Below are 26,573 nucleotides of genomic sequence, written 5' to 3' on the forward strand. Positions count from 1 at the left end.
TGTATTTATTCATCAGTCACTCACACAAGAGAGATAACAGGGATAATTTTAGATCGGTTGGACTGATGCAAAAGTGACACCATCATAGGGAAAGTTACTAGGTCTATCAGTTTTGAATATGCAGTTCTTGATGTATTTTAACTTGGGGGAATTTTCATTATTTAACTTTTTAAAAATAAAATATATCATTATTATTATCTTAAAGCACAAATGTGCATAATTCAAATTTACATAAAATTCAGTTTACTGTATCTACTATTTTTGGAAGCCCAAGAAATTGCTCTAAGTCAGGAGTCTATGATTTGTAGTTTAGAATATTTAGAGCCCATAGCATAAATCAATTTATTCAGCTAATTTTTATCAAATATCTGTTATATATCAGGTTATGCTAAGTGCCAACACATAACTTCTGGTTCATGATCCCTTCTGGTAAGAAACAATAGCTAGTTAAGGAGATAGACGTACAAATGAATTGATACTATTAAATGGACTTGCTCTCAGGAGTCAGAACTATGTGTGTTTAAATTCCAGCCGTAGGACTCCAATTTCACATATTTAAAATGCATATAAAATCTACCAAGTTATAATAAAATGTGAATGCTATAATAAGTCAAGTTCAAAAAGCAAACAAGGCATCAGAGAAGGAAATAACTAACTCAATGCAGGGAAATATCCTCAGAGAAGGTGACCTTTGTGTTGAGTTAAGCAGATAAAGAAGAGCGAGAAAGACATACCAGGCAGAAGGAGAAAGCATGCGTGAAAAAGCACTGTGTGTTCATGAATAGGGTGAAAAGGACACTGATTAGAATATCAAAGGAGGGGTGAAAAAAAGATCGAAAAGATACTGAATCACTTTATCAAGTGACTAAGGGAAGCAAAGATAGTTGTTATGTGAGAAGGGAAGGGTAGAAATGTTGTGATTCCATGTGTGATTCCCACATATCCAACACATCAGTTATAAAACAGCAATCTTATCACACTGTCAGCCGCCCCATCATAAACCAAATCTCTAAAATGTTAACAATTGTAATAAAAATAACTGACCCCATGTTCTACTCCAGGAGGCAGACTTCACATTTTATTCTGCATTAATAATGTCCTCTGGATTTATGCAACTCCAGCATGGACTTAAGTGAAGTTCCTAGTTTATCAGTTAAGATTTAGAACAATGAGCAGAGCAGTGATACTTACATGCTTCTTTATTGTCCAGTCAGAGAACATGAAGATTCTTCCTAATGCCCAGGCACCACATCTTCCTATTCAGGTCCACATACCACCTCTTTGTTGGTACTACTTTCCTTATTGTCAAATGCATATCCTTCCTGGCTAATTTTATATCTGTCATCTCAAGAAAAAAAGATAGCAATGCTGTTGTTATTGCTCATGATGTGTTGGCTTCTTGGAGCTAATTTGTATTGAAATGAATAAATCCTCTTGCCACTACAGTTCTCTATTATCAGTTATTTAATTTAACCCGGTTATAGCATTATTCATGATGATTTAGCATCCATCATATCATGATGAATTCTGACTTCCATGACTCTCTTTTATGTTATTATTGTGCTTCATCAATGATTAGCACAAATGCAAGTCTCTGGTCATCTTAAATTCACTGTTACGACTTCCTTAGCATAAATGTAGGTCACACATCTTCCAAACATATTTTCTCCTGAACTCTTAGGTCATAATCACTGCATTTCTAGAGTGCAATCTCTTTCAATGCTAAACTATGCTCTTAGTTTCCACACACAGCCACCAATAGGGAATATGGATGAAGGACCTATGGTGAAACAAGAAGAGTGATCTTATTCCTGCAAGGGATGCTTGGCCTGGCTTAAGACCAATCCAGAGGAGCACGATATAACCACATTGATGAAAGCAAGAGAGGACATCAACTGGCAGGGCCCAAGAGCATTAAGGAGTGGTGGTCTCCAGAGCACTGCTTGACCCTTGATATGGAGTTTGTGGAGAGATTGGTGTGACCACATTCGGTGCCAGTGTCAGGGAGCACATTGAGTAAAGGACACCTGCCAGCCCCTCTGCCACCATTCCTGCCATATTTTCATATGGTAAACAGAGGTTGCCCTTTGGGAACACAGACAACAAAGAGCTGATAGATGGGACCACACGTGCAGCTCAAGCCCAGGGATCAGTCAACTGCCCAGATCCTAAACTCATCCTGTGTCCAATGTGAGTGATTTACAGAAAACTCACCAGTCATAACCTTACTTAAGAGGATGCGGGAAATGGAGTTGACCTAAGTAACTTCGGCAAATGATATTTTGACTGGAAATTTTAAGGCTAAAGACAAAAGAAACTGTACATAGACACTGTATTCTGGTTGGTAAGTTTGTTTTAACATAGCGATATGGGTAATTGGGAGTTTGAGATTTGCAGATACTGACTGGTATATATAAAATAGTTCAGCAAGTTTATACTGTATATCACAGGGAACTATATTCGATATTGTAGTAGCTTACAGTGAAAAAGAATATGAAAATGAATATATGTATGTTCATATATAACTGAAGCATTGTTCTGTACACTGGAAATTGATATAACATTGTAAACTGATTACACTTCAATAAGAAAATAAAATAAATTAAAAAATAAAAATAGAGATATGGGTCAACAATTCTGAAACTCCTTCATATGTATCCTGGGGTTGAAAAAAATGCAAGATTGCAGCAACATGGATGAACCTAGAGATTATCATACTAAGTGAAGTAAGTCAGACAAGACAAATACTGTATCGCTTGTATGTGGTAATCTAAAAAAAAGATACAAATGAACTTATTTACAAGACAGAAGCAGACTCACAGACATAGAAAACAAACTTAGGAGAAAGAAGATTAGGGATAAATTAGGAGTTTGGGATTAACAAATACACATTACTATATATAAAATAGATAAACAACAAGGTCCTACTGTATAGCACAGGGAACTCTATTCAATATCTTGTAATAACCTATAATGGAAAGAATCTGAAAAAGAATATATATGTATATATATGTGTGTGTATATGTATGTGTGTGTGTGTGTGTATATGTATATATATATATATATATATATATATATATATGACTGAATCACTTTGTTGTGCACCTGAAAATAACACAAAACTGTAAATCAATTATACTTCAATTTAAAAAAAAGAAAAAAAATGCATGGTAGATAGTGAGAGACAAGTTTCTCACCATCAAAGAGGGAATTGCAAAGGGAGAAGGCTCGAATGATTTCTGTGGTTCTGGAGTGGTTAGAGACATCAGTATGAACTCATATTTTGATAGACAGATATTGAAATAATTACATTATATGTATATACATGGGTTAGTATCCAAACTTACATCCCTTAGCTCTGATCACTGAGTCTAGAAATAGTGATACCACATTAGCAATAAGCACATCCAGTGCTCAGATTCTTGTTTCTAATACCATTTTCTAGTAAACAGAACCAGAACTCCTTGGAGACATGGCTGCTCCCAGGTCTGGGGAAGGGAAAATACACGATGAACCCAGAGCATCTCGTAGTGCCAAAGAATAAGAATCATTCAAAAGAAGCAAAGAAAGTATGGGAGCATGTCAAGGGGCACAGGAGCGAACCTGCAAGAACTCTCAAAGGCCAAAGCTGGAATAATTTGAATAGCAAAATAAATAATGTAGCATTGAATTATAACCCAAAGTATAAAATAAATATACACGAATCCATATTGATATAAATGATTAAATAAATAAATGGAGTGAAGTGACAGATCTTTCTCACAAGAATTCTAAATAATAGATGTTGATACTCCCCCCTTCTGGAAGCTTCATCCTCTCCCTCCCTCACTTGAGTGTGGGCTGAATTAGTGACTCCCTTCCAAACATAGAGTATGGAAAGGGAAAAAAAACTTTACAGCGAGAAACCTGGCAAACATTCCCTTAATCAAGTGCTCAATCTTAGCATCCCTGGTGATAAATCGTGTGGCTATGACGTATCCTCTGATGTGATATGAAGAGAAGAGCGCTTCACACACACACACACACACACACACACACACACGCATTAGTGTGTCTGCACCATTTTTGTGCCCAATCTTCCACACTGTGCAGCAAAAGACAAACTGCAACAGCCAACCATCAGAATGATGCACTTGCCAGGCCAACCTCTCAGAACCAGAGAGGGCCTTGGGCTCCTGGATCACTCTTTGGGTCAAGTGTCTATGTTCCTCTGGGAATCTGGTTGACCCTGGGGGGAGTGGTGATGCTGGGATCTTGGAGTCCTACATTCTAGAGAGTCTTTTCTCAAAAATTTTAAGTTCCCTTTCAGGGCCTGGGCTGCAGTGCCACCCAGACCTGGCCCCATGTGTATCCAGTTCTGTGGAAATGCCTTACTCAAAAATTTCTAGGTCTAGCTCTAGGAGCTTCCATGAGCCAGTTTCTCCCTTTAAAGGCTATCTTTGACCTTTGTGACGATTGCAACGAAATGTGGAAAAATATCTGATACAGTCAACAGGAGGCCAAAGTAGGGGTTGGGGGTAGATGGGGAGGGAGTGTGGAATTAACGTTACTATGGGTTAAAAAAAGCAAGCTGTTGGTAGCATTAGTATGAAATCAATTTTATACAAATTTAAAAAATACTCAAACTAGTAAGGCTGTAAATGATTTTTAAGTGTGTCAATTCATAGACAATGGTCTGATGTCAGTAGCAACCTCTAGGAAGATGGAAAAGAGGCTCGGTATTGAGCATAACATCTTAATATTTTACAACAAAATTTCACGTTCTAACACTTGTACTCCCTCAGTTCAATATATTGTAATCATTTTTTTACTGTAACTCTGTCCAGATTTCCTAATCCTCTCTTCCAATGATGCATCCCCAAACTTGGTCTTACATTTTTCTTGTATTGTCATCCTAAACTGCCTCAAATTTCTTCTAGGGTCAGCTTTTATCCTAATTCAATTAGTACCGTAGTCCCCCTTATCCACGGCTTCACTTTCTGTAGTTTCAGTTACTCAGGTCAACTACAGTTTGAAAATATGAAGTGGAAAATTCCAGAAATAAACAATTCATAAGTTTTACATTGCATGCTTTTCCAAGTAGCATTTTGAAATCTCATGCCGTCTTGCCCAGGACATGAATCATCCTTTTGTCCAGCATGCCCCACCTGTTAGTCACCTGTAACTTTCTCAGTAATCAGATCAGCTGTCCCTGTATCAGTGTAGTTGGGTTCAGGCCACCCTTATTTTACTTAATAATCCCTCCAAAGTGCACTGGGAGTAATGCTGGCAATTACAATATGCCAAAGAGAAGCTATGAAGCACTTCCTTTAAGTGAAAAGGTGAAAATTCTCCACTTAAGAAGGAAAGAAAAAGAATCGGGCTGAGGTTGTTAAGAATAGTAAGGATAAATCTTTTATCTGTAAAGTTGTGGAGGAGGAAAAAAAAATTCATGCTATTTTTCCTATCACATTCCAAACTGCAAAAATTACAGCCACAGTGCGTGATAAGTGCTTAGTTAAGATAGAAAAGGCATTAAAATTGTACAATAAGGTATTTTAAGAGAGTAAGACCACATTCACATAAGTTTTATTGCAGTATATGTAATAATTGTTCTATTTTATTATTATTTGTTGTTAACCTCTTACTGTGCCTAATTTATATATTAAATTTTATCATAGTTATGTATGTATAGGATGAAACATAGTATATATAAGATTTGGTGCTATCTGGGATTTCAGGCATCCATTGGGAGTTTTGGAATGTATTCCCTGCAGAAAAGGGGGACAACTGTATCTTTACAATCATTTCTACCTTCTGGGTCCCTCACATTTATTATTGGGTTATAGTAGTAAGAAAAAGCCATGTTTTATATGCCTTACCTATACCACAGTTTCTATTCTTTTATTTGAAACTATCATAATGTTAAAATGTTCCTTTGAATGTCTATAATCCATAACTCAGAACAATATTAATGTTTCTTTTACATAATTAACCCAGAAGGAACTGGAAGTCCTCTGCTGAGACGGGGGAAGAGAGAACAGTGGGACTTTGACAGAACTTACAAAAATTTCAGAATGGCAACACATCTTTGAAAAATAACAGTCATGGACAATTATGTTAGATTCTTTTCATTTTTTTTTATTAATAGTAGCATAGAGAAGAGAGGCAAAATGTTTAAAGAAATCCGTGTTCTTTAGATAGGGCGTTGGTTTAGCACCAACAGAAAAAGAAAAACAGATGAATAAGCTCTGGGTACTCCATTTCTCTTTCTTTCTCTTCTTCTCAGGGTAGGCTGAAGAACAACAAAAGGATAAATATAATTACTGTTTATAAAATGGCATTTTTTTTCAAACCTATTCAAGTGAATGCTAAATTGCTTAGATTGTCTTTCTGCAATTTCTACCAGTGAAAACGACTCAAGCCTGTCCTAGACTCATGGCAGGTGAATACATCTGTTGTGTTCTCCCCTAAGAGGACACACCAGTAAGGACTGTATAGACCCCTCTTTGTCACTGATGTCATCAGGCTCCTCAAGCTTCAACATCACAGGCTTTTCATCATCAACTCTCAGTCATTTACTTAACATCTTCTTCTCACCTAAGTTAATTACAAACAAAAAAGTTGTCTTCTCAAAGTTAGACCTTTAGGAAGAACATCTTGCCATGTAGGACTAAAACAAATCACATTTGAAATGCCCAAATTTGCAGAGATATGAAACTGGTTCCTTGCCTGAATGCATTATATGTATGTATTGCCATAAGGACAATGAGCAAGTTAAAACCTAAAGTGGAATAAACATCACAGTTGGTTTGAAAAATATGGAAATAATTCATGCAAAAAAATAGTTGAACAACTTGCTTCAAAAAAGGAAGTTATTCTATTTTTAATTTCCCCCAAAATATTATAACCTAATGGGTAAAACATGTTCATGTTCAAACAACTAAATTTTAAAGGGAGTCTTTTGTCATAAGACGAGAAATTCTCTTAAGGCTCAGTATGTTGACACATTGAAAACTTAGTAGCAGATTACTGACTTATAGTAGAAGTTCACAGAAGATAGACTTATATTCTCCAGTGAAATGAATGTGTTCTGGAGCTATATGGTTGAACTATGCAAAATCATTCATATTCAACTGGTCTTTTACATACAAAAATGCACCTTCATATGGTCTGGCCTGTTACCTAACATATCCCACTGCTGAACCATTGCTGCCTAGCTGAATGACTGTCTTCTGTGTCATATTAGGTCAGAACAAGACAATGGTTAACTCTCAAACTCTGGTTTGAATTTTGAATTTTGGCTCCATCTCTCACTAGCTGGATGGTCCTTGGGTAAATGACTTAACCTATCCCTTGATCTGGGCCTTCATTTTCTCATCTTCAAAATGAGAATATTTATGGTACTCAACTCAAGCAAGTATTTTGAGAATTAAAGAAGTTAATATACATAACAAGCTTAGAACAGTGGTTGGCACTGGTCATTTGATCTTTGCTATTTTAATAGTAACTATTATAATTACTTTAAAAAAAAAACCCAAAGTATAGTTACCTGAGATGCTTATGATTGTGTTGTTTTTAGGCTAAGGCTGTTCGAGTTGCAGCAACAAGAAGTGGACCCTAAATACAAAGAAATGACAGATGTGGGGAAAATATTAACATCACTATTAAAATTTTAAAAGTAACATTTATACAGCCATTGGTGATTACAAAGTAATTGTACATACATCACATCCTTTAATTCCAGCTTAGTACTAGAATCTCTAGAAGGAAGCTCAGTGGCATAATTGCCCCCAAAGGAATAAAAAAAATTACTGTCAAGTCGTAGGGGGAAATAGTAAATGATTCAGACATTTAACTGTAAACTACCCCATTACCCTGTAAAGCCAAGCACTGAGATTCAACCAAATCACAAATCAGCATTTTTCAAGAAATTGCTTAAATAGATTAATGTTTTGGCTTGGTAATGTCTCTGCCAGAAGATTTCAGGCCTTACAAATATTTGTATCTATATATAAACATCACAACTTTGGAAAGAGAACAAATACTAAGCAGGAGATTTTTTTTTTTAAAAAAAGAGCTATTTCAGTCTTTTGTAAGACAATTGATAAGATTTCTATTCTGCATGCACAGTGTCCTTCAGACACTTAAAGCACTAATCCCTAGCCTGATCAAATGCAACAGCAAAGGGAATGAGACACACAAACATGAAGACAAACAACGCCAGTACCTCCACAGTAAAGCAGGCCTCTTTGTCAACCGCTGCGCAGCACTTATCTACAAAAGCTACAAATTTCTCCATAACAGTCTTCAGTTGTTCGTCTGTTGCCTTAGGCTTGTGTTTCAACAGCTCAGCGAGTGCACTGCATTTGAATGAAAACAAAAAAGAAAAGAAAAAAAGAAAAAAAAAGTTTACTCACTAAAGAAGAATGGAGATGGTAAAGATGGTAGCACTGCTGGTTAAGATTATAAATCTTAGAGCCAGGCAACTCTGGCTTTGAGGCCCAGGCTTACCATTATAAGTGTCAATATTCACATTTACATAGTGAGGAGAATAAAATCCACCTTCACAGGGTTAGTGGAAGGATCAAATTAAGCACTGACTGTAAACTGCTCAACATTTGTAGTGTCAGTAAATCTCAACAAATCGTTCTCTAGTAAATCAGCGGGAGGGATGATGTCGTTGCATTTATCCACTATTAACATTTTGGAAATTATGCCATATTGAATTTTATAGCTATTTAAGAGCTAAAAAGGATCCTTAAAAACTTACTTATCTTGGGCTCCACTTTAAAAGTTTCTAATCTGAGAATCTTTATATTTGGTTTTTGTAATTTGCCCCATTAAAAGTTAACTGTGGAGAGGCCACAGGAAATAAGACTATTCAAATTCATGGGAGCTGGTGGTTCTCTTTCATTGGCATCTATAGAGAGAACAGTGCTAGGGAGAGGGTCATGTGGGGATGATAGGCTTTGCAATAGTACTCTTAAGTCTATGGTCATAATCAGAAGCCACCAGAGATCATAGCAACCTTATGTTGCTAAATTTCATGCAATTATAACCCCTTGTGACAGTAATAGGGAGTGAAGCCTCAGAACTCACAATCCCAGATGTTTTTAATCCAAGTTTCATTCTCAAAAGTCAGATCTTGAGGGTTTGTCTTACCTGTGGGTTGCCATAGAGCAAACTGAAAATAACCATTCATACCTAGAAATAAATTCTCCTCTGATTTCTACTAACTGATTTGCTATCTGCAGAAATGCCTCAGTTAATTCTTCAGCTTTTTTCCTGGAGCTAGGCTAAGATATTATTCTACAGCAGCTTTTATCCACAAGACTATTCTGAATGATTTAGAGGCAAGATTATGATACAGTTTTTTTTCTTTTGCTAAGAAAACAAAACACCATTTTATTCTTGAAACTTTTATCAGCTTAATATGGCCAATACTTAAGTGCTTAAGGTATATAACTACTTCAGAAAAAGTTGCTCTTTTCAATTTACAGTTCTCACTATCAAGACTAAAATATATGCAGTAATTAAATACTCCTCACGTTTGTTTCTTGATTTGTTTCTCAGGCTCAGAAACTGAGCATAAATCTGCATGGAAGGTGAATGTTTTCTCATCAAATTCTTTGGGTTCATATGTTTCATCGGCTGTCAGAGAAGAAAAGCATGGTCGTCTGTTCACCAAGGACTCTGTGCAGCACTTGGTAACTCTGGGGCTCACTGGTGTCTTCTCGTGCAACACGCACAACCGGTTCAGGATCAGGGACAGCTAAAAATAGGCCAGAGAGCAGAAATTCAGAAGTATAATGAAAAGTTTTGTTATATTTTAACTAGCAACACTGAATCCAGGGGTGATTTGAGGCAGTGACTTGCTTATCTTTAGAACTACAAGTAATAAGGGACTATGAGCAGTCTTTTCTCTTTTAATCAAATATGGCTACATTTTAAGAATAATTTACTTGAGAAAACAATTGATTAAAAAATTTGAGGTGAGTCCTGAAATATGTGTTAGAGTAGGGAAGAAACAGTCCTATGCTGATACATTAAAGAAAAGACCCCAAAAAGTAATAATTTAGAAAATGCCAGGATAGAACATTGAAAATTCATGGAAATTTTTCAAAACAATTTATCATTTTTATAATTGTATATAAATCTTCATTCTGATGGTCAGGATAATATAGGTGAACAAGTCCTGGCTTTCACTACCATATACACAACACATACATACACCCTGCTTCTGAAAGTTAGCTTTGTTCACATCTAAAAGCAAAGAATCATCATTTTTAACTTTATTATATTTTAAAAGACTCACGTAGTCTTCAGCACAGGACATTCTATTTGATTCAGGAAGTGTACAACATTTAGTGCCCACTCTTCCTAGGCCTCTTGCGACTTCCACGAGCGTTGGAGTTGACACTTGGGGTAGTCTCTTAGTGTAACGAACTAAGATGCTGTAACAAAATAGTTCATATCCTTTCAGCCAGGCAAGAAACTGTCTTTTTATAACATAATAGGTCAAGCAGAGAATACTTAGCCAAAAATCTATGAAGATGGTTTTCCATTTGTAAAATTATCTTCGTCTCTAGATTGGTGGGGTAATGTGGGTGAAGACTTCGTCCTGAGAACTAATTAAGCCTAGCTTTGAATTTCATCTGTGCTGTATAATCTTAGGAAAGTGACTTATTATAATTCAGTGACATTAAAATATTTATTAATTGTATCTTTCTTTCAATAAAACTTACTGAGAGCTTAATCTATATCAGCACTATACTAAATTTGAAAGATCAATAGGGATGGTATAAGGATTAAATTAAAAGAAACAAAGTATGCAATCAACCTGACATGGTATCTAACATGTAATAATAATATGCTAACATGTAATAATAGTTTACTAATAATAATTTACTGCTACTAATAATAAGAATGCTAATCACCACATGAAATGTTAATCTAATGCCACATGCAAATGCTAATCACACACGGAAAGCCAATATATGACTGGAATCTACTCAAGGGAAGAAACTGTGTCTTGTTCATTGCTGTTACTCCTAGCACTGATAGCTAGAAGAGTGCTAATACACGGAAAGCCAATATATGACTGGAATCTACTCAAGGGAAGAAACTGTGTCTTGTTCATTGCTGTTACTCCTAGCACTGATAGCTAGAAGAGTGCTAACATGTGTAAGCTGAACAATAAATATTTACTGAATAATGTGGCTCTATTTAATCAGGACATTAATCTATCATCTTATTGAGCTACTTCTATTCGAGACCTACTATTTCCTGCTCTGTGAACCATTGCTATATTTTGTTTGCTCGTAAACTACTCCTTACCTTTCAAAGGGCATCCGCAGTTCCTATATCCCAAGATTTGACATTTTTCCTCCCAGTCTTAAGAGATCAATTTTTTAAACTTCACTCAAATACAGGCCTCTTCATTTCATCAACTATTTTATCTCATTTTCTCCAGTCTTTTGTGACAGAGAGTGATTATAAATAAATACTTTATTTTCATGATTATAAGTTCCATGATGGGTGGTCTATATATTGCCTTAAATATTTACTAAATGATCAAGAAAAAATAGCCAATAAGCAAAATACTTACTCATTTTGGAATCCATACTCTCCAAGTTTTTCAAAAAGTTCACAGTTTTGTTTGACTAAATTCTGAGGTTCATCTGCAAGATGCTGGAGTTTATCAAACTGAAAAATGAAAGAACTGTGTTTATAGCATTCTATCTGAGGAACAGATGGAGGTTGTTTTTCACCCTCTTCGGCAGAGTAAGATCCTTCCTTCTTTCTGCCCAAAGCCATATAAATACACTTTTGATGCCAAATCTATTATAATACACTTAAACCATTTATTTGGCGAGACTGCATAGGATAAGTGACTAAGAACAGTCAGACTCTGGAGTGTGACTACCAGTGTTTGAGCCAGGCCACCTCACTCACTTTCTAGCTGTGCAGCTTTACTCCACATCTCCATGCTTTGGAACCCTCACCTCTAAAATGGAGACGATGATGGTCCTCATTTCAGAGAATTGCTGTGTAAACTACCTGAGCTAATGGAATTAAAACAGAGCCTGGAACATAGTAAAAAGCTCAGTAAACAATGGCTATGAATGTAAGCACCAATATTATTCAGCCATCTCTCCAGTTGTATTCTGAGCTTTCTAAGAGATTTTACCTTGGTCATTGGTTTCTGTGTGGCACCTGGCATATAACAGGTTCCTGGTAGAGGGAAAAATGACTTCCCTCTGATTCTTCAATTTGAAAACCAGTATATGTGCTAGGAATGCTAAATATCTTAAAACATATTAAAATGTTATTTTAACATAGCTAAACATCTTAAAAGTCTCCAAAACTTTTCAGTTTTCCTCTCCTTACTTAATTTCTTATAAAACCATCCCTAAACCTTCTCAAAAAGATTTGAAAATATTCTGAATTAATAGATTTCACAATCTTCCTTAAGATGCTAATTCTTGATATTTGACAAAATGTGGAACCAAGGTTAACTTTCTTTATATCTAAGTTAAATCTCTTTTAATTAACATTTGACTTTACCTTATTTTGTTCTCAGCAGTGTAAGAAAAGAAAAAAGCATGTTCAAGATTTTGTGAAATTAGAGATTGCTCTCTTTAGATCTTTCTTTTCTATTTAAGGCTATGATTCCTATAATGTTTAAAAGCACAGAATCTGAACCATCTCAAGGAAAGACCTAAATTGCACTATATAACATTTTATGTTCTTGCATTATTTTTCTTTCCTGTTATTGGAATCATCAGTCAAAGAGTTACATTTTTTTTCCTTCAGGAAACTTACCACGGTAGCATAGCATGCATGAGGATCATCTTTGGCACAGCAGTCCTCCAGTGTGGCTTCATACTCCTTGGCAATTCTCAGCAGCAATGAGACAGCGTACTCAGGGTGCCTTCTTGCGTATTCATGCAAAAACCTAATTAAGATGAAGATAAAATAGATTTGGTTGGACAAATGAGCAAGAAAAACCACATAACTAACCACAAAAGTAACTCATATTCGAAAGGTCTGAATTTGACTAAACCCCACACAGTGAAGCTTAGTGACTAAGGACTTGGGAGGTTCAGAGTTAAATGTAACAAATCCTGGCTCTGTCATTTATTTTACTACATCACCTCAGGCAACTTATTAAAACTATCAGAGCCTTTGTTTTCTCCTCTGTGGAATGGGGATAATAATAGTATCTATATCATAAGGTGAGTTGGGAGAAATACATGACATAATCTCTGCAAAACACATGCTGTCTGGCACCTATTAAACGTTTGATGAATGACACCTATTACTATAAGGTATATTTTGCTTGATTTGGACTACACCTCAAAAAGGCTCTGATAGATAAATAGAGATATATTCTAAAATTTTTTTCCTCTCCGTATGAGTAAAATCTTGATGGGTACATAGTTTTATGAAATATTATTTAGTGTAAAAATACTATTATAATTGAGCAATAAAATGCAAAGTTTATTCACCATTCTTACTGACTTTATATAATCATTGATTCTGTCATTTAATTATATGCTGCCTTGCCATGTACTGGCCCTCTGGTATGTTTAACCAAATGTAAAGCACCTGGTAATAGATTTCATACTTCTCTTTATAGTTCTTTGCTGCTATCAGATAGATACATAGATAAGTAGATAAATACAGAAACAAAGATGTATTACATATATTCACACATATATATTATAAGTTCAAGAAATACTCTTTGAATGAATGCATGAATGACTAATGTATATAATTTACATATACACAAAATATTTCTACAGGTATTTTCAGAAATATCTCTAAGACGTAAGGTGTAGGGTGGGGGAGTAAAAATAGACTTTTATTATTACTTTGTACTCTTCTCTATTGATTAAGCATTTGCCGTGAGCATGTATTATTTTATAGTTTTTAAAAACTAATTAATGTTTTCCAAAAATGTTTAAAGGCTAGGAGAAGAAAGAATAAAGAAACATTGTAGGCAACATGAAAATTGTAGCAATTCCAAAGGAAAGCTTAAAACAATTTCCTAAATCTCGAGACCATGTAAAACTATGAAAGGATCATTCCTTATCCACTTACATGCCCAGGAAGACATCTTTTTCCTCCGTGTAGTGTTTGCAAACGTCCTTATCTTCAGCAAACTGTTCAGTTATTGCAGGCAGGTTTTCTGGCATCTCATCTCTTTCTGCCTCATGAATGCAGTGGGATTTTTCCAATAGAGGTTTCTCACAGCATTCCTTCAGTTTAGAGGAGATTGTTTCTTGATTGTCACAAAAATACTTGGCAAGATCCGCCTACAAGCAAGTTGATGGACATCATTCAATGTAAATTGACATCAATACACTTTCTCCCCAGACTTTTATTAGGTTGGTAGAATATGTTCATTGTATTCTAACACCATACATGTACCAACTTGCGTTCTGTGAACATTTTCTGTCTGTGCTGCTAAGCCTGGAGATTCAGGTACAACTGTTAAAATATTTCCACTTGATTAAAAAATCTACTTAGTAATAGGGGCTCATTTAATTTTATATTTCTACTGTTAAAGCATTTACATTTTTAAATTAAAATTCAGTACTGTTTTACCACATATTCACCCAAAATTAAGTGCAGGCATTTTGAATTCAAAAGACTAAATAAAATGTTAGAGATTTTTGAAAAATTAGTCAAGAGCATAGTCACAGACCCTACTTACACATGTAGAATAGCTGCCTTAAATTTTCCAGAAAGTGTCCTGAGAGATTAGAATCCTGATATTTGGTCATAATTTTCAGTTTGAGGAAAACAGATAGCATACTAAATATTTGTATTTTTAACATGAAGAGTTAATTAAGGGAGAATATAGAGAAAAATTATATAATTTCCAAAGTTCTCTTCAGAATCTAGCCTTTTTCCAACTCCTCCCACCTCCTCAAAATAATCTTCTTAGAAATTTACCTTTATAACTGTCTTATTTCAGTTTTAAGATTTTGTTCTCACTTAGAATATGACTAAAAGACATCATAAATTAGTAAATGAGTTTATCAAATCATTTAATGAGTAGGATATCAGATTTTTTAAAAATGTGTCACAAGGCAGGGAGAGCACTGAGCAGATTAGAGCATAGAGGACAATCTCAACCCACTCTCAGTTGTTATGATGCTGAACAAATTGATTCTACCAACTTGAGCATGTAAGTCACCAGAAAGCACACTGAGGATTCTTTACCCTGTCATCTGCACACTCAAGCAGGTCACCTTGGCAGCACTCCTTGTGGATTTTTGTAAGATCTGTCACTATCTTGGAAATCTCTGCAAAATCAGCCTTGGGAAATTTCTGGCTCAGGTGACCTACTGACCTGAAAAGAAAATTCTCCTATCAAAATATTATTAACATAATATTTTGTGTTAATATTTTATGTGAAACATAATATTTTGTGGCAACATTTTATGTGAAAGCACTAGGAAAATACTACATATAACAAGAAAATTTAGGACAAAATAATGGAGAAATAATCTGTAAAATTCATTAGTTCTTATTTCAGTGCTACTTCTCAACCAAATCATTATCTTAGACGAAATGTTTCCTTTGGGCAGAATTATCCATTGTAAGAATGTGTATGGTGGTCAGAAACCCAGTAATTCATAAAAGCAGAAATCAAAGAGGGATTCCAAAACAGGCTACCTGCTGAGAGGCATCAGGTTTGGAGCACAGAACTGACTTCCAGATCTGGCTTTATAGCTTATTAATAGTGTGACCCTAGGCAAGTGTGATCTTAGCCTCTCTGAGCGTCAGCCTCTACAGAGTCACAACAGCATGCCAAACCAAAGAATGTTGTGAGAATTAAATTAGATAATGCATATGAACCCATTTTATGAACTGGGAGGTTCATGAACCATACAAGCTCCAGTTATCTTTTTCTTTTCTTAACTAAAACACATTCTTCCTGATTTCTAAAGGTCTCTGAGAAAAGAAATTTCATAACTTCTACAAAATTAGAGTTTTGATTAAGCACACTTTTACCAAGAAATTGATTTAGCACAGTCTCTAAGCTCGATGACAAGATATAAAAGGCTAATATACACATGTTTTCCCAAATCATTTCAGAGTTGCCTAAATCTGATAAAAGTTAACTTCTTTCCCCAAAGCAATCATAGCCTGTTTAACTATATCATTTTATGTTAAGGTTTATTGATTTGGTTGCTTTTGGTGGTGTAGATGGTAGGGATGACAGCCAAGATAGTTCAAGTGACAGTCCCCAGAAGCTTGCAAAATATCTATTCTTTTCATTCTATTTCCTGTTTGTGTTGATTCATTGTTGACTAGAAAGTGAGGGATTGGGGGTGGACAGAAGGGTGAGCTCCTTGGCTCAGATATTGAAGGATGCTTCTAGAACTAGCTAATAATACAAAAACAGAAGCCTAGGTAGAAACAAGAGATTGAGAGCAGAAATGGTGCTACAAGAAAGTGAGAAGAAATCTTGATGGCTGAAATTAATTATCAGCACATAAAAAGATAAACAGACACTTTCAGATAATTGGTTGGGGGTTAAGGAGAGATAAAACTAAATAAAAGATCCTGACTACAGCTCTATAAAAGTAGTAGACCATTATACTAAGATCTCAATCACTATAAACACATGAAAGTTTAAACACCTGTCCTGGGAGAACAAAAAAGATGTCCTCTAAATTTTTCGACTACTTAGAAAACATGTGATAAAAAGTGACAATTTGTCATTGATGCTCTGGTTTTCATCTGTCAAATTTCTACCTTTTGGACAACCCAAAAGATGTATATAAAAGCACTGTGTAAAATGACATATAAATGTACAATTTTGTCAACTGAATCATCATTTACATCATTATAAAGAAGTAAATTAAGTTAAAATACCATGCTTTGAGAGCTCTATCTCCGAATTTTTGGATACTGGTACACCTGAGTCTCTGTCTGGCAGATGAAGCCAATATTCTTTCTTTTAAAGCATCAAGCTGCAAAAAAGAAATAATTTTGAAAAAGTTAGAAAAGAAAAACTCTCCAAAGAACACCCCTTCATTAGGTCAGATGAGACTATGGCAAAGCAAATTTGAAAGAGGTAACTTACACCTAAATTCCCAAGTAGTCACTGCTGGCAAATAATTATTTTGCTGTGTAGGAAGAGGAAAAGTCAGTCTGGTCATAGTGGAAACTTTTAGGTAATTAAGAACCATCATAGAGGCATTGCCAGGGAAAAGGGAACTAAAAGGAAAAGTGGAAAAACAGAGCACACTAATATCCCAGGGAACAGAATTTTGCTGACTTCTTAATTTTGCATACAATCTATTTTCATCCCTCCTTTACCAACTCTCATAATATCCATAAACTCCCTAGAAAAGACAACACAGTACATAATAAATAAATACTTATGGAATGAATAAATAAACCCAGGCTTCTAGATGCAGTTATATTCTCCCCCACTTTGAATTCCCTACCCAGTAAAAAAAAGTCTCATGAAAAGAGGAACAAAAACTGTGCCTCTTGGCTGTGCAATTTTACAAATGAGTTTCATTATTTCATTATAGCAACTACCACCATAAAAAGAGGTGGGATATTTAGACACATACACAGTGATTCCCTCTACCAGATCCACTTTGGCAAATCTTAGAAGGAGGAAGGTGGAAGTCATAACTTTCAAAAAAGGTGAAAGATCTTTAGGGGAGAAAAAAGGGAGGAAGGCTTTTTTGACCATGTAAAGAAGTTTCTCTCAGAGGCTTAGGTTTCCTAAATCTAGCCTTAAGATGCCCCAAAGCTAAGGATTGATTATCAATTTGTTCTTTTATTCTTCTCTGGGGAATACCTTTGGTAATAGGCAGGCAGCTTTATCAGCGTCTTTGCAGCATTCTTCAAAAACGTGTTTATATTGGTGAGCATAGTAAAGGAGTTCTGGGGCATAAAAGTAAGGATGTCTTCTGGCAATTTCATATAGGTATCTAAATTTTTAAACAGAAAAACAGACAGTCATTTTTCTATAGCAGACAATATTACAGGAACATTTGTAATTAACATTCTCCCCAGAGACTCCAAACCCCAAAGACATCTAATTCACCAACTGAGTGCAATTTGTACATGATGACCTTGCATTTGTCATTCTTTAAGTCTGTGAAAAGGTTAAATTTATACATATATACACACACATGCATAAAATAGTTAAATTTCTGTGATTTGCTATTGACAAAGATGAAATAAATTCTGAGAATACTAAATATATATCTTTATAACATTTTAATACATGCCAACTTCACATATTTTCATACAGATCATATCCTGTTTCAATCAACTCCTAAAGATCTTTGATGGACTTTTTTCATTGTGTAGAATTTTATAGTATCAGATATTATTTCTTTGAAAATTTTGAACATTGTCATTAGAACAAAACCTTCATCTTAACATTGATAATATTTTTTTGTAATAGTCATTGTTATAACGAGTCTTGATCTATTCCCTAATTTTTAATTTTGAAGCACAAAAATCAGATTACTTACTTTCCTCCAAATCTCTTTTCATTTTCCTGGAAGGCTGTGCACAAAGCTTCGGGTTCTGGCTTCAGTTTAGGGAGGTCTGGGTTATCACTTTTGTGTTGCAGAAAGCACTCATTTCTCTCTGGCTCTTGTTTCTCACAGCAGTCAGCCATCTCACCATAGGTCTCACGGAGAGATGCAACCGTACACAGTTTATCTCCAAAGAGAGTATGCTAAATGGAAGAGAGCAGGATTCACATTGCTGGGCAGCATTTTATTTTCCTTATACCCAAAACACAGTACTAAAAAATTCATATCCTAGTAAACCTTGGTTAGGAAATCATATAAAAATTCACTTTCTTTCCTCAGGTTTAGAGAGTTTCCCTTGATTTGACCATCTATGTGTAATTTTCACAAGAATTAACTTGACACTATTACTTACAGTGAATAAAACAGAAGGGCAAGAAGACAATCAATGGCTTTAAGGAATAAACATAACTCCTATTTCTACCTGAGACTAAAGGCTAGGAAAGTGATCACTATAATAAAAAGTCAAGGAAAAATAATCCTCTAAGTAATAGATGAATTCACATTAGGGAGGAAAGTATTCAGATAGTGTCTTGTTTGAGCTGCTGCTTCTTAAGAGGTCCAACTTTTTAGTAAAGACCATTCAAAACTGAGGAGTAACACTATCTACTGTGTATTAATTAAGTTTTAATTAATTAAGCATTAAAATACAGGTTTTTTAATTCTAGAAATACTTGACTCAAAGCACATTCCATTAAATGAATCCTTTCTGCCCATTAATTTATATTATGAAAGTAATTGTAACTTCAGGGGAAATATTCTACTCAAGACAGAATTTATTAATTTTTTTAAAAATTCATATTTAGAGCCATATTATTGTGCAGAGTTAAAGAACTGATTCTGCCTTGAGGCAGAAGTACATATAGAGAGAAATAAGAAGGAAGGCTTCAGTGATAAATAAAAAATTGCCTGTCCCCAGAAAGGTATAGATTAAGTGGTGAGAGAAACATAAAGCTCTATCCTTGTATAGAAGATCTCTCTGAAAATACCTGAAGTTCAAAGTCCTGATTTTTTTTATTGTATGTAAAACATGAATATTCCTAAATGAGGAAAACATGCTATACTATTATTTTACCCAGGTAACAAAATCAGCACAGAAATCAGCTGAGTACTTTCTGAAGATAAAAACTATGCCACCATTAGTAGCCTCTATGAAAAGAAATCTAACTTAAAATTTTAAAAAGAGATTTCTACAAATGAAAAACTTTCATTTAAATATACTATGACTCTTGTGCGTGTTCTCACTAAAGAAATGTTTTAAAACTGTGGGTATAGCTAGGACATCTCTACCAGAGAAGAAACAATGGCTGCACCCACTTTTGAGTGTTGCTTACAAATACAGCCATTTAGTAATACTTGAGAAAACTAAAATGGGTTTTTTTTTTTTCATTTTAAACATTCAGGATTCCTTAAAAGAAGAAATACTATTCAAAATCAGAATATACTTACAAGTGACTTGTCACAATCTGCAGCTGACTCATCAGCAACACATGTTTTTGCAAACTCAGTTACTTCATTCACTAATTTTACATGATCGTCAAATGGGCACTGCTGGAGATACTGAGAAAAGGCAATCAGCACCCTGAAACAAGGGACATAGAAAAGGGTAGCATAACAAAATTTTAACAGACAGTAGGTAGCAATGCTAGAAAACAAACTGTGCATCTGTATATGTTCCCTGTTTTACACATCTTTCTTACTATTATCCAGAAAGCCTGTTCACACCAGCTGTTATCGGAGGTCTAACCAGGTATATGTGGCTTTCTAAGCAAAGAGGATGTGTATTTCCACCATGTCTAAATATATGTTTGTGCATGTCAGTAGATACATACACACAGAGCAGGCGAGCAAAATGCATTGTAAATTGACCTAATTGTTAAGACTGGGGCATTACATCGGCCCCTTAACTATTTATTTGTTTGTTTGTTTGTTTTAATGGAGGTACTGGGGATTGAATCCAGGACCCCCTGCATGCTAAGCACAGTCTACCACTGAGCTATACCCTGCCGGCCCTTTAACTATTTAAAACAAAACAAAAATCACAAGCACATACTTCATTTAATCAGGCTGTAGGATAAGACAGACCTTGAAAAATAAGCTATTTTCTCACTTTTTAACTAGATTAAAAAATATTAAAATGGTCTCAAGAAACACCAGAACGATTTGCTAGGTAAAGGAATGTAGTAAGCGAGTTGTTAAAGGAACCACACAGTAAAATCTTTTCCACCATGCAGGTTATATAAGAGCTGCAGAGCTACACTGTCCAATAAGGTTGCCATTAGCCACAAGTGACAATACATATTTAAATAAATTAAAATTAAATACTGTTTAAATTTTTGATCCTCAGTTGCACTTGCCATATTTAAAGTACTCAATAGCCACACGTAGCCAGTGACAACCATATTAGGCAACACCAATATAGAATATTTCCATCAATGCAGATAATTCTATTGGACAGTGCTGTTCTAGAATCTCTGATGACAGGGGAATATAAGGACTTCAAAATAATAACTGACACTATTAGAAACATTAAATTTGATTCTACAATATTTTAACTTACAGGCCTTTGAAATCATCTTCTCCCAAATCTTTAAACCGATGAGCAATCTCACTCTTGTCTGGGGAGGGGAAAAAAAGGAGACAAAAAAATAAAAAGATTTGCTTAAATTATGAAGAAACAACTGTTTAAGATACTATTTTTTCTGTTTCTCTCCATTTGACTTAGGTATTCATTTGTTTCAAGATATTGGGCTCTGATCCCTACAGAAAATCTTAGGATGGTGGTGAATTATTTCTTCTGCATTTAAACAGAAGAGTTATTTAATCACCATGATGCTATTTGAAAAAAAGTCATTAAAATCATTAAATATTTATAGCTTTACATTCAAACTCAGACAAAAGCTAATGCTCTTGTAGTGTCTATTAATACCTACTAAGAGGAATGTTCGAAGTGAAAAATAGAAATACAAGTTCTAGTAGTAACATTAACAATACAGGTTTTGTTTTGTTTTGTTTTGTTTTTATAAATTAAGGTACAGTGGACAGGCCCTTGGGAATTTGAAGTTTTGAATTCTATCTTCAACTATATTCTGTTAAGTTTAAGTCACTCTGCATAAGCTCCTTCATGTGCAAAAGGAAATTATAAATACTAAACAATTCTCACTATTTTTTCACCTAGGATGTTAGAAATATATTAATAAAATGACTGCTTAAGGGTTCACAAATACAAAATATAACAGTCCAGAAATAAGCGCTAAAGGGAAACTTACTTCATTAAAGATTCAAGGTTTACTGACACTTTCTTTTACTAGGAAAATAAAATAAGTTGAACAATAGAAAAATAGAATTCTTACGTGTATCTCGACGAAACACACCCCTGGAATAAACAGAGCTGAAGAGAAAGAGAAGGGAAATAAAAGTCACCCACTTCATTGTGTCAAAGGCTTGCGAGGCTGACAGAAGAGAAAAGGTAGGATGTGTAGAGGGAAATCAGCATTAATATACTTCTTTAGCCAATAATTGTAGATTATTAACTAGACTCATCTTTGTATTTCATTGGCTCACAAATGATTACAAAATTCATAGCATTCTTGCCAAAAAATTGTTTGACTAAATCCCTTACGTATGTTTGCCATCTGGAACTGTTTTCTCTACAAGACCTTGTCAATTCATTAAAGTTATGTAAAACACCTTATCAATTTTTACATAAGAGTTTAAACGATTTGTACCATTACCATGTCCTCCGTCTGTGATTTGTCATTTGAACATTTTAGTTTCAATATTTGCAAAAATTTAACCGAACCAAAGACTTAGCTCAGAAATAAGACATACTAAAAAAGAGCTAAGCTCCAAACTGTATCTATTACTAATTTCAAATATGCTTTTACTGATAAGTAATGAAAAATGTACAGACACACACACACATATTAGAGGGCTTCCATGCCTTTTCATTCTTCTGAAACCGTTTTGTCCGAAAAAGCTGACGTTTCAGATGCAAACTAAGAAAAAGCCATAGCAACAGTAACAACTCAAATGGGTATTCAGAAGTCCTACATTTTCATCTCAGCTCTAGCCCACATGTGATCCAGTCCCTGGCACAAAGTACTCAGAGGCAATGTGGGTATCTGTCATAAAACTTTCAGTTAAGAAGACATGAGGAAGAAAATGGATGCAATGGCAGTAATGATGATCTTTGCCATCATAATATACACAGGACAGGCTGAGTCTGATTATAACTTTAGTGGTTATAAGAATCCTAGATCTTCTTTACCAGGCATCATATTCTTTCCATCCCTATTTCATACTTTTTTCCTTTCTCCCTTTTGGATAAATTATGTCAATTTTTCTTTTTGCTTCCAAGAAAAAGTAGGCATCTTTCATTTGAAGTAAGTGTTCAACCCAAGTTTTTTCCTTATGAGTCTTCTGAGAAGGTCTGACCAAACATGGAATTCTTATCATTGGATATAATTGTATTACCAATTCACAGAATCAGACCTTTGTCATTCATATATATACTTTGTGCATATTTTTTATTTAACAAGTGAAAATAATAATAGTCTCTCTATCTAATTTGCACTGCAATATTATATTGTAATATAACGGTAAAAATAGAAAACAAAAAAAAAATCAAATTCACTGTGATTCTAGAAACTTAAAATTGAAAGTCCTATGTTTAATGAAGGTCCCATAGTTTCCAAATATAAAATTGAAAAGTCCTGAAGGAATCTTTCCTTGGAGTATCAATAATGTGTTTTCCACGTGTGTATCCTTTTTAAAGATTAACAGATGGTTGAGAAATTAAAATATTTAATTCTTAACACTATCTGCTTAAAACTTATCTTAATTAATAAAAAACCCTTGAACATTTGCATTTTATGGTTCCCAAAGTAAGGATACTTACATTTTTCTCGTATTAATTCTAAATGTACATGCTGTACTGAGAAGAATAAAACTATACAATTGTTGGTTATTTCTAAATATTCTGTTCTTCAACCTTTTAAACTCATATTCAGTTAGTCATCGAAGGAAAATGGTATGAGAGTAAATGTAATTATTTAAAACAAGAGTTATAAATATGGCTTACAGACTCTAGTTTCTAGGTAAATAGGAAACTAGCTCCAAAAATTTTTCAATGTTCTCCCATTTTTATGGGTGAAATTTAAAGAGAGAGTGGTTAAGAAGATTACTTCAATATGGAAGGAACAATAATGTACTGATCATTTAGAAGAGAAAAAAATAACAGTTGAAATACAACTGGGATTAAACCTGACCCTTTATCCCTTTTGTCCAGTATTTTTAAAGCACTCATGTTGACAGATAGAAAAAGCACAGTTTTGAAATAGATGAAATCTCTCTTGGGACCAGTTCCCCACTTCTTTGCTAACCCATCATAACCTTAAACCTATGCCCTCTGACTACTCTCTGCATTCCTGAAGCTTCTCACCATGTCATTCAAATCACGTTTCCCTCCATCTGTCCATCTTCTTGGTCCAGTCCTTATGTCATCTCCTTTTGTGATAGGTTACTACTTCTGGGTTGCTTTCTTTTAGAAATAAAGTGAAACATATGCATTAAAATGTGACAACCATGTCTGATAATAGCCTCAGTATTTAAACAGAGACTTTCCTGAAACAACTACTTAACCCAAAGTCATTCCAAAATATGGGAAATTGGATTTATTTGGAGAGAAAGCTAAGAACGTAAAAATCTTTTCTTAGCGTTCTTCCTACTGTACTAAGGACATGTGTGTGGATGTCCACATCCATGGACAGGTAAGATAAATCCTATCTATCATTGAAGGCCCTGGACTGCTTTCTAACAAATACAGAAGGGTAGAAAAGTGAAAGACCATTAACCATCAAACTAGCCAATTGAAACATGGTAAGCAATTTAATTTCTTATTCACTTGTGAAGATACATTTCCCATTAAAAAATAAGAAAATTGTCCAACATGTATAAACTCTTTTGGCATTTCTAATGCAAAAAAATTGTAATATAATCCAAATATCAACTTTCCCCTCATCTCCCTCCATAAACCATCCCTCTAAAATACCCACTTGCATTAGTGGGAAAACTCTTTGCTGAAAATGTCACAGAAGACAAAGAAAAGAAAGTTCACATTATAAAAACCACACTAGATGACCATCATTGGTTTGTCCCATCTCTTAAATCCTTCTCTCTTCAAAACTCTAATGGTAGGATGGTTCCTTATTCCACCTTTCCTCATATTACACTGGGTCTCTAGAATTTAAGTCTACTTTCACTCAGATTTCTTAACAATTTATTTCAAACTTCTCAACTCTTTACTATACAGTTTAATTCAAATCACTGTCAATTTCTAGCTCCAAACTCAAACACACAGATCTGTATATATTTTTATGACACATGGGTCAAGTTGGATTAAATTATCTTTAAGGTCCCATCTACCTTGAACATTCTGTGATTCCATATTACCAATGAAACAGTCATAAGATGAGAAAAGGTCCTGACTGTGAGAATGAATATATCAAGTTAGGGAATTGGGATCCAAATCTGAGAATATGTTCATTGCTAACTTGCCCAGTGGCCCCTCAGGCATTACCCTCTGTCTAGTTCAGGTTAACATTTTTAAGAAATGGAAAGGTCTTGAAGTGAGTTTGGTGGTCCCGCAGATCTGTCTCTTGCTTCAACAGTGTTTGGGCGGAACAGACCCAGGAACGCCCCTTGCTCCAGCCTCTAACCACCCTTCAACCTTTTTTCCAGTTGCATCCTTCAGAACCAGCCACTGTGCTGTGTTCAGCCTCTGGGACCAGCCAACACCATTTTGCGAGCTTAAATCCTTATTACCCATCAACCATGAGCTCCCAGATTCGTCAGAATTATTCCAGCGAGGTTGAGGCCTCTGTCAACCATCTGGTCAACATGCATCTGCGGGCCTCCTACAACTACCTCTCTCTGGGCTTCTATTTCAACCGAGACGATGTGGCTCTGGAGGACACTGGCCACTTTTTCCACGAATTGGCTGAGGAGAAGCGCGACGGTGCCGAGTGTCTCTTGAAAATGCAAAACCAGCGCAGCGGCCATGCCCTCTTCCAGGACGTGCAGAAGCCATCTCAAGATGAGTGGGGTAAAACCCAGGATGCTATGGAAGCTGCTACTGTCCTGGAGAAGAACCTGAACCAGGCCCTTTTGGATCTGCATTCCCTGGGTTCTGCCCACGCATACCCACATCTCTGTGACTTCCTGGAGAACCACTTCCTGGATGAGGAGGTGAAACTCATCAAGAAGATGGGTGACCACCTGACTAACCTCCGCAGGCTCTCTGGTCCCCAGGCTGGGCTGGGTGAGTGTCTCTTCGAAAGGCTCTCCCTCAAGCACGACTAGGAGTCTCTGCAACCCAGCGGCCTTTACGGAGCCCCTCTGGTGTCATGGCTTCTGCCTGAAGCCTCTCTGCAGTTACCAGGCAGCTTTTTAACTATCCTGGAGCCCTCTCCCAAGCCTTGGACCAAATAGAAACAATAAAGCTTTTTGCAACGGCTAGAAAGAAAGAAAGAAAGAAAGAAAGAAAGAAAGAAAGAAAGAAAGAAAGAAAGAAAGAAAGAAATGGAAAGGTCTTTACCTTGTCTAAATTATAGAAATAAAATGACACTTCCTAGTATTTTTATCATTTCCCCAAGAAAAATGTAACTAATGCCTGAAATCCGTATTTATCCACTCTTTGCATAAGTTAACAACAAAGGGTCTATAAACATAGAAATTGAAATTAGTGCTAGTAACTCCCATCATAATAATAGCTACAGATGGAAATCAAACAGAAATTAATCCACTGCTGAGAATTTATATTCCGTACTTTTTTTCAAACGTAATTCAAGAGACTTACTATTTAAAAAAGAGATTACAAAATGAAACTATTTTTTAACCTTTTATAAAACAACAAAGGTGGTGTGGCTAAAATATGCCTATGTTAACACTTCTGTGGATCAAACTTAGAAAGTTTTTATTAAAGGATAAGCTTTTTTCCTCCTT

At 35.2% G+C, this 26,573-nt stretch overlaps 2 protein-coding genes and 1 long non-coding RNA gene across 15 annotated transcripts in view; 1 reads left to right on the top strand and 2 right to left on the bottom strand.

Annotated features, from left to right (window-relative positions):
* Positions 1-6,099: 6,099 nt before the first annotated feature.
* ALB (albumin) lies at positions 6,100-22,075 on the bottom strand. The gene is made up of 15 exons (XM_006188692.3): positions 21,923-22,075; positions 21,130-21,187; positions 20,019-20,151; positions 18,507-18,715; positions 17,822-17,954; positions 16,879-16,976; positions 15,217-15,346; positions 14,089-14,303; positions 12,808-12,940; positions 11,591-11,688; positions 10,298-10,436; positions 9,531-9,754; positions 8,210-8,342; positions 7,532-7,599; positions 6,100-6,274 (listed from the first exon to the last, which is right to left on the bottom strand). The coding sequence occupies exons 1-14, from the start codon at positions 21,999-22,001 to the stop codon at positions 7,558-7,560; spliced, it is 1,824 nt and encodes a 607-aa protein (XP_006188754.1). The 5' UTR covers positions 22,002-22,075; the 3' UTR covers positions 6,100-6,274; positions 7,532-7,557.
* A 1,657-nt stretch (positions 22,076-23,732) lies between these two features.
* Positions 23,733-26,573, bottom strand: part of LOC106730118 — a 93,173-nt gene continuing 90,332 nt past the window's right edge. For 6 of the 13 annotated variants that reach the window (XR_004312102.1, XR_004312110.1, XR_004312115.1 and 3 more), the window contains one exon: positions 23,734-24,111. This is a non-coding gene — a long non-coding RNA (uncharacterized LOC106730118). Of the gene's footprint in view, positions 24,112-26,573 lie in introns of all 13 variants that reach the window. The other 7 variants (XR_004312114.1, XR_004312101.1, XR_004312125.1 and 4 more) reach the window with 3 other exon arrangements.
* On the top strand, positions 25,127-26,146 carry LOC102504945 (ferritin light chain-like). The gene has a single exon (XM_032458214.1). The coding sequence runs from the start codon at positions 25,404-25,406 to the stop codon at positions 25,929-25,931; it is 528 nt and encodes a 175-aa protein (XP_032314105.1). The 5' UTR covers positions 25,127-25,403; the 3' UTR covers positions 25,932-26,146.

Source organism: Camelus ferus, chromosome 2 (assembly GCF_009834535.1).
Source record: "Camelus ferus isolate YT-003-E chromosome 2, BCGSAC_Cfer_1.0, whole genome shotgun sequence".
Taxonomy (NCBI): Eukaryota; Metazoa; Chordata; class Mammalia; order Artiodactyla; family Camelidae; genus Camelus; species Camelus ferus.